This window comes from Hyaena hyaena, unplaced genomic scaffold (assembly GCF_003009895.1).
Source record: "Hyaena hyaena isolate Hyena2069 unplaced genomic scaffold, ASM300989v1 scaffold_1528, whole genome shotgun sequence".
NCBI lineage: Eukaryota > Metazoa > Chordata > Mammalia > Carnivora > Hyaenidae > Hyaena > Hyaena hyaena.
In genome coordinates this window covers 170169-178429 of record NW_024082175.1, presented here as the reverse complement: position 1 = coordinate 178429, position 8261 = coordinate 170169, and the positions used below count along the sequence as shown (strand labels likewise).

At 68.2% G+C, this 8261-nt stretch overlaps 1 protein-coding gene across 12 annotated transcripts in view; it reads left to right on the top strand.

The window, feature by feature from the left end:
* BRSK2 (BR serine/threonine kinase 2) overlaps window positions 1–8261 on the top strand; it is a 60416-nt gene that overhangs the window by 41475 nt on the left and 10680 nt on the right. For 7 of the 12 annotated variants that reach the window (XR_005526908.1, XR_005526909.1, XM_039224118.1 and 4 more), the window contains 10 exons: window positions 424–540; window positions 1051–1084; window positions 1249–1317; window positions 1404–1550; window positions 2570–2601; window positions 2936–3100; window positions 3233–3330; window positions 3417–3567; window positions 6073–6138; window positions 8119–8179. Coding sequence is in view for 9 of the 12 variants with exons in the window: in XM_039224118.1 (XP_039080049.1) it covers window positions 424–540; window positions 1051–1084; window positions 1249–1317; window positions 1404–1550; window positions 2570–2601; window positions 2936–3100; window positions 3233–3330; window positions 3417–3567; window positions 6073–6138; window positions 8119–8179 (940 nt within the window). In the remaining 3 variants the exon portion in view is untranslated. The remainder of the gene's footprint in view (window positions 1–423; window positions 541–1050; window positions 1085–1248; window positions 1318–1403; window positions 1551–2569; window positions 2602–2935; window positions 3101–3232; window positions 3331–3416; window positions 3568–6072; window positions 6139–8118; window positions 8180–8261) is intronic. The other 5 variants (XR_005526910.1, XM_039224120.1, XM_039224119.1 and 2 more) reach the window with 1 other exon arrangement.

Below are 8261 nucleotides of genomic sequence, written 5' to 3'. Positions count from 1 at the left end.
CCCCCCCCCCCCCCCGTGCCCCTAGGGCAGACAGCACATCCTCTATTGACCCCTTTCAGGAGCATCAGGAAGCTTCTGCCAGGTGTCCACCCAAGGCTCTGGGGCCCCTTCCTCAGCCTTTTTAGGGCTCCTGGGGCCAGGTTACCCTGATTGAAAGGGGCTCAGGATGGCCTCAGCCCAGAGCACTTACCGTGGGGAGACCCTAGAGAGTAAGGCGGAGCCTGCCCAGGGTGGGTGGGAGCACCTGGTGTGACCCTGCGGGTCCCCGTTTCTCCATCCCAGCCCCCAGGCAGGCAACTTCTGATTGGCTCTCTGTGACATCACCAGGCTGAGCTACCATTGGCCCCGTGCTGTGCGGGTGGGCCTCTGGGGAGGGGAGGCAGCTAGCGGGTGGGTCAGCCTCATTCCCGCCTTCCTTCCCAGCCACAGGGATCTGAAGCCAGAGAACCTGCTGCTGGACGAGAAGAACAACATCCGGATCGCGGACTTCGGCATGGCGTCGCTGCAGGTTGGCGACAGCCTGCTGGAGACCAGCTGCGGGTGAGCGGCGCTGTCCCCCGGCCGCGCCCCAGACACACCGCCAGGGGTCTCCGCTGCCCGAGCCCCAGGACCTCTGGCTTCGCTCCCTGATTTTGCTCCCAAGTGCCGCGCAGTGAAGGGGCCCTGCCTGCTGACCTGGAAAGCTGGCCCGTCCCAGCGGCTGCATCTGCCTGCTGAGTCCATTCGGCGGCGCCCCAGGTCCTCCTGGCTTTGCTCTCCTTGGACCAGGACACCAGGCAGATGGCTTTGAGCACAGCGGAGCCCACGCCCCAGGGCCTCTGTCTCCCCTAGAAGCACACAGTGGGGATTGGGTTGTGAGGGGGTTGGCATCAAAGGCCTGGAGCTTCCTGCTGGGCCCAAGGGCCCCACAGCGGGGCCGCTGTTGTCGGCAAGCATGCCCCAGGGTGTCTCCGCGGCTGCGGTCCTGGGGGCAGCCCGGGGGTCTAGGCGGGGGCAGGGGGCGGACAGCAGGGCCTGGCCCTTGGACCTGACTGCTGCTTTTGCCTCCAGGTCCCCCCACTATGCCTGCCCCGAGGTGATCCGGGTGAGTAGCCGATGCCCCCCACGCCCCAACCCTAGTCCCTGCCGGTCCAAGGGCCTTCCCCATGTCTGCTGTGCGGACCCCCAGGCCCTGGCTGGCTCCCTCCCCTACCCTGTGTCCGGGCAAAGCCCAGGGCGCTCACCTCACCAACCCCGCTTGGCCCACAGGGGGAGAAGTATGATGGCCGGAAGGCGGACGTGTGGAGCTGCGGTGTGATCCTGTTCGCCCTGCTGGTGGTGAGCCCCCCGCCCGGCCCCCCCCACCCCAGGGTGCTGCCCCGTCCGCGCCATACCCCTGAGGTGACCCCGGTCCCTGCCTGCAGGGGGCTCTGCCCTTTGATGATGACAACCTGAGGCAGCTGCTGGAGAAGGTGAAGCGGGGCGTTTTCCACATGCCGCACTTCATCCCGCCCGACTGCCAGAGCCTGCTGCGTGGCATGATCGAGGTGGACGCGGCCCGGCGCCTCACGGTGGGTCCCTGGCGTCGCGGAGGGGCCCCTCCCACCCCCAGAGCCTGCAGGGTCCCTGCCTGGGGCCACCCTGTTAGGGCCGGCTCCCATCTCCGGAGCCTCCTCCCAGGGAAGGACCGGCCCATGCCTGAGTGTGGTATTGGAGGCCCTGGGTGTGCACGGTGTGTGTAAGTGTGCATGTGTGTGAGGGAGCACAAGGGTAGGAACCGTGCACGCATCCGGGTGCATGAGCACAGGTGTGAACACATTTCGGGGGTGCCGGTGCGCCTGGCAGGTGAGCGCCGCCTGCTCCAGGCCCCTGTCTCCCGGGCTGTCCAGGGCCTGGTCAGTGTGAGTAGTTCCTCACCGCCGCCTCCCACGACAGCCAGGGACCCGGGGGGGGGGGCACCTCTGAAAGAAGCCCCCAGCCGCCGTCTCAGCGTCCCTGGCGCTCAGCGAGTGCCGGGACGGCAGGTCCCCAGAGAAGGGCAGCCGCGGTCCTCTCCGGGACACGGGGGCCGCCCTCTGCCGCCCGCCCCAGCCGAGCTGTCCGGGTGGAGTGGGGGGGGCAGGGCCGGCCCCCAAGCCCTCCTGCTCACGCCTGCACCCAGCCCCGCCCTGCGCACGGGAGGGCCGCCCTGGCCGCTTCCCCTGCGCTGCTCCCCTGGCCTCAGCCTGGAGCCGCCAGGCCTGGGAGGCCGCTCTGCTTCCCTGCTCACCCCCTCTGCCCCCAGCCCTGCCCGCAGCCCGCAGCCCTGCCCGCCCTCCTTCTTTCTCTGGGCCAGCATCTCCTCTTCCACTTGGGCTACGCAGGGTCAGGGGTACTAGGTCAGGGGTGCAGCCCTTCTCCGTGCCCCCCCACCCTCCCCCCACATCGCCCCCCCCCGCGTCCCTCCCCGCCCCTCTCGTGCTGCTCTCTGCACACTGCGGTGGTGCTCCCTGCGCACCCTCCTCCCTGCCCGTGCTCCCGCCCCTCCGGCCTCCTAACGTGGGCTCCTCCCTCCCTCCTGTACTAACTCCCTGTTTCTCTTTCCTTGTAGCTAGAGCACATTCAGAAACACATATGGTATATGTAAGTAGCTTCTCCTCCCACATCACCTGCTTTGCCTGTCACCTGTCACCGTGGCCTGGAGGGCCTGCGAGGGAAGGCGGGGGGCAACCCAGCCCAGCGCAGGCCGGCCCTCAGCCTCGGCCGCTTCTGGCTCTCAAGGCCCCCGGGCCAGCCTGCGCTGGGCACAGGCAGGACGCAGGAGGTGTGCAGGGGCCGCCGGGTGCAGGGAGAGCGGCGAGACTCAGGGCCCCAGGAAGGGGTGGGCCCCGCCCTCCCAGCACCTCAGGGTGGGGGCGGAGAAGCCCCAGGCTGCGGAGGTGGGGGTGAGTGACCCCTCGGCGCCTGTCATCCACAGAGGGGGCAAGAACGAGCCAGAGCCAGAGCAGCCCATCCCCCGCAAGGTGCAGATCCGCTCCCTGCCCAGCCTGGAGGACATCGACCCCGACGTGCTGGACAGCATGCACTCGCTGGGCTGCTTCCGGGACCGCAACAAGCTGCTGCAGGACCTGCTGTCCGAAGAGTACGTTGGCGGGGGCCCCACTGCGGCCCGGCCTGGGGCACGGGCGGCCGGGGGCGAGCCCTCCCCGCCCCTCCCCCCTGCGCCCCGGGAACGGACTTGCCGACCCTTTTCTGCGCCTCTCGCCCACTGCAGGGAGAACCAGGAGAAAATGATTTATTTCCTTCTCCTGGACCGGAAAGAAAGGTACCCGAGCCATGAGGACGAGGACCTGCCCCCCCGAAATGAAATAGGTATAAGGTCCCGGGGTGGCCTGGCCCCATGCTGCCCCCCTCCAGTCCCGGCGGGCTGCCTGGCCCTGACCCCTGTCTGCACACAGACCCACCTCGGAAGCGCGTGGACTCCCCAATGCTGAACCGGCACGGCAAGCGGCGGCCGGAACGCAAGTCCATGGAGGTGCTCAGCGTGACCGACGGCGGCTCCCCGGTGCCCGCGCGGCGGGCCATCGAGATGGCCCAGCATGGCCAGAGGTGCGTGCCTTCCGGGAGGACCCAGCACTCCGCCTCCTGGTGGCCTGGCCTGGTCGGCATTGGCACTCCTCTCGGGCTGAGCTGGGCGTGGCTCATCTCTGTCCCCCAGTCCTGGGGCTGGGCCAAGGCCACTGGGTGGGGCTGGACCACGCTGTGCCAGGGGCTCGGTGGGGCTGCTTGGGCTGGACTGGGCTGGGCTGGGCTGTGCTGGACTAGACTCAACTAGACTGTGCTGGACTTGTCTGGGCTGAGCTGGGCTGTGCTGGACTGGACTGGACTTGGCTGTACTGTGCTAGACTGGACTGGACTGGGCTGGGCTGGGCTGGGCTGGACTGGGCTGGACTAGGCTGTGCTGTGCTGGACTGGACTGGGCTGGGCTGGGCTGGACTAGGCTGTGCTGGACTGGACTGGGCTGGGCTGGGCTGGACTAGGCTGTGCTGGACTGGACTGGGCTGGGCTGGGCTGGACTAGGCTGTGCTGGACTGGACTGGGCTGGGCTGGGCTGGACTGGACTGGACTGGGCTGGACTGGACTAGGCTGTGCTGGACTGGACTGGACTGGGCTGGGCTGGACTAGACTCAACTAGACTGTGCTGGACTTGTCTGGGCTGAGCTGGGCTGGACTGGACTAGGCTAGGCTGTGCTGGACTGGACTGGGCTGGGCTGTGCTGGACTGGACTGGACTGGGCTAAGGTGGACTGAGCTGGGATGAGCTAGACTGGGCTGGACTGGGCTGGACTGGGCTGGACTGGGCTGAGCTGAGGTAAAGTGTACTGGGTTAGGTTGGGCTGGACTGACCTGGGCTAGACTAGACTGGGATAGGTTGGACTAGGCTGGACTGGACTGAACTGGGCTAGACTGGATTGGACTGGACTATGATGGACTGAACTGGTCTGGACTGGGACTGGGCTGGGCTGCACTGAGTTGGACTGGACTGGAGTAGACTGAACTGGACTGAGCTAGGCTGGACTGGGCTGAGCTGGGCTGAGCTGGACTAGACTGGGCCTGGGCTGGGCTGGACTATGCTGGGCTGGACTGGACTGAGCTGGGGTGAGCTGGACTTGCCTGGACTGAGCTGGGCTGGACTGGGCTGAGCTGAACTGAGCTGGACTGGGGTAGACTCAGCTGGATTAGACTGGGTTGGGATGGCCTAGGTTGGACTGGATTGAGCTGGGCTGGGCTGAGCTGGGTAGGGCTTTGCTCTGTTGGCCTGTGTTGGACTGGGCGGGTCAGGGGTTGGGCTGGAGTGGACTGGACTTGGCTACACAGGGATCAAGCCATGCTCAGAGCCAGCTAGGAGGCCTGTCCACACTTGATGCTGCCCCATGCTTGGGTCACCTGTGGTAGTGTTGGGATCAAGGGCATGGAATTCTGTGGTGGGGGTGGGGGAGGGCGGGTGGTTAGCAGGTGCAGGCTGAGCCAGCAGCACCCCCTGGAGGAAGGAAGGGTGTCCTGGGCCTGCAGAGCCTCTGCTGACGCTGGCTGGCTGGGGGCAGCCCTCGGCTCATCCTCACCCTAGCACTGGGTGGGGTCTTTTTGGGGTAAGGCCCAGTGTCCCTGCCCAGGCAGGGGCTTTAGCCATGGCTCTGGGCCGTGGAGACCACGTGGGAGGCCCCAGCTCTCCGGCTACCCCTGCTCAGCTGGGGGCCTGATGCCGGGGCCAGCCAGGCCCCCCACGGAGTTTGCCAGGAAACAGGATCACTGTCAGGATTAAAGCGGGCGCAGCTCCCTCGGTGGCCCCAGGCCGTCCCCAGGGGAACAGGCTGGCTCCGGACAACCATGGCCCGCTGCCCATGGGCTCCGGCACCGGGAGGCTGGCAAGGGTGGCGGCGAGAAGGGTCTCTGCTGGCTGAGCTCCCGCCCTGACTGTGCCTCGCGTCCTGCTTGTTGTGGGCACCCCTCTCCCCAGCAAGCCCCCAGGGTGAGAGGCCGCCACGCACCAGCCCACCTTTCCTGAGCCTGGCCCCCAGCCTCCTGTTCGACCCGCCCAGGGCAGGCTGAGTGCTGACATGGGGCCCACCCCGTCCAGCCGCCCCACGTCCCTCCCTCCTCACCCATCTAGAACAGGCGCCAGGTCCTGTTTCTGCCTTCCAGGCATGGCTGCCTCGGGGCGGGAGGTGCTCGGACGGGGTCAGCTGTGAACCATCCCGGTGGTCGTTGGAAAAGCCCCTTCCTCCCGGCACCTCCCGACTTGCCGCTGCTGCTCCAGGCTCTGCTGCTTCTTCTGGCTCGGCCACTTGGCACTGGGCAGCAGAAGGCCACCGGCTGAGGCTGGAGGGGCCCTAGGGCTGGTGGTGGGTGCTGGGCATCCTCCAAAGCCTGGCCGGGCCACCCTGCCCGGCGGGTCCCCAGGGTGGGGTGCGCTGTAGCCCTGGCACCCTGCAGCCTGGCCTCCCCTGGCGCCCACGTGCCCGGCCTGTGTGGAGCTGTGTGGTGGTCCGGGCCCCCAGGCCGCCTGCTGGGGCTGCGTCAGTAACTCTGTTTTCTCGCTTTGTTCCTGCTGTAGTAAAGCAATGTTCAGTAAAAGCCTGGATATCGCTGAAGCCCACCCCCAATTCAGCAAAGAAGACAGGTATACACCCTGCCCACCCATCCCCCGCCCCCCAGCCCCGAAGACGAAGGTGGGCCTGGTGGCAGGGCTGGGCCCGAGGCGCATCCGACCCTCTCAGCTCTGGCGAGGGAACCCTCCAGCGAGCTGGGGACTGGCCTCGGCCAGACGGGGCTGAGGCCCCAAGGAGGTGCGGGCTGCTGGGGCAAGGCCGCCGGCCGGCCTGAGAAGGGCTGGGAGACCCAGTGCGCTCTCCCTGCCCTGGGACCCCCGCCGAGTGTTTGCAGGCTGTGAGGCCCCTTCTGCACAGCCCTGGTTCACCTCCCTCCCCGGTTCCGTGCTGGCCCCGGGTTGTGGGGTCACCCTGCTGCCCACAGGGGCCAGAGTGGAAGCAGCAGCCCAAGGCAGCCGTGGGCTCCCCAGGAGGGGGCAGGAGGCACAAGGGGCTCAGGGGTCTCTGCACGGGGCCTGGTGTTCTGGAGCGCCCCCGGCCCCCGCCCTTGCAGGGCTTGCTGCCTGTGGCAGCGGTGGTTGGGCCTCACCCGTTAGCCTCCCCCTGCCCCCCACGCCTGCCCGTGTCCCTGCCTGCTCACCGCTGGCCTCTTGCTGCCTACCTGTCGCCCGGCCCTGGCTGTTCTCTGTGCCGCCCGGTTTCCAGGGCTGCCCGCGTAGACAGGAGGGTGTGGAGGCAGCCCCCGCCCCGGTCCCTTCCCCTGCTTCTTCTCTGGTTTCCTTGTGCCAAGTGATAAGCGCACGGCTGGCTCAGCGGCAGGCAGGCCCTGGGCGCTGGCCCTCGCTCGCGGCTGCTGCCCTACTGGCCAGCAGCTGCTGGGGTGGGCACCAGCTGGGGCCGACGGCCCCCACTCCTTTCCCAGCATCCGAAAGCTTTGGACCCAGTCTTGGCTCTGGGCACCGTCCTGGCCATGGGCGGGCTGGGCTGGGGGGCCAGAAGCAAGGTCAGCGCCACCCCCTGGCTCCGTGGCTGTGTCAGGTGGGGGAGTTGGGGGGTCACTGCCATGGGGTCCCAGCCCACAGGTGCCGGGGCCCTGGTCTGAGCGGCTCAGCTCCTCCCTGAGGCCAAAGGGCTGGGCCAAGGTGTGGGTGGGCAGGCGGGCGAGAGCCCTCTTAGGGCCACACTGGCCGGTGGGTGCGGGCCTTCACTCGTTTCCTTTTCTCTCCTGTGGCTGCCTCGGCACCACATGCCCCCCCCCATTTCCTTCTTCGAAAGGGGGCAGGTACCAGTGCCCAGGGCTGTGCGGGCATGGTGTGCCCTCCCTTGAGGCTGTGTGGTGTGGTGGAGTAAGGCCTCTGGGTGCCTGGTTCCTGCCGGGCCTGGTCTGTGGGCCGCGTGGGGCCAGCGGTGGATTGGGCTCGTGGTCTCAGCCAACACTTGCCCCAGCCTTGCCTTGCCCAGGCTCTTGCGTGCCAGGAGGAGACGGCTATGGGCTGGCGTGCTGCGGGTGGCTCTGGGCCAGGCAGGTGGGCTGTGGGCATGGAAGGGCTGGGCTGGTGCCCAGCTGGTGGCCCACATGGTAGGATGGGAGGCGCTCAGCAAAGCACAGGACTCAGGGCCTGGGACAGTTCAGCCTTGGGGGTTCTGGCCGGGCTCACGGCGCCAGGGCCTGGAGAGTGGACCTGGCACGGGGCTGGTTTCAGCTCACTGGAGGCACCCGTCTCCCCTGGTCCCTCTGTCCACCTGAGCCCCCGACAGACCCTTGCCGAGGGCTCCCCTGTGCCATCCTGGGCCTGGGTCTTGGCCATGGGGCGGCTCCCACTAGAGGAGAGGAGGAGCCCCGGGGCAGGCAGCCAGCCTCTCCACTGGGCTCTGGCAGGGACCCCAGAGTGGGCATCGCAGGACAGCCCTGGGTGTGGCCAGGCGTGTGCAGGCCAGGGCCCCCTTGAGGCTCTTGGCCGGGGCTCCCGTCCTCCTGAAGGGTCCGCCTGGGGGACAGACGTGGCGAGCCGAGGCCCTTCCCAGCTGACCCACCCCACCCATGTCTGCAGGTCCAGGTCCATCAGCGGCGCCTCTTCGGGCCTCTCCACCAGCCCGCTGAGCAGCCCCCGGGTGAGCCCCCCCACCCCGCCCCAGCTCCAAGAGGCCCGACGTGCATGGGGGGCAGGGGAGGCTCCCAGAGCCGGGGAAGCGG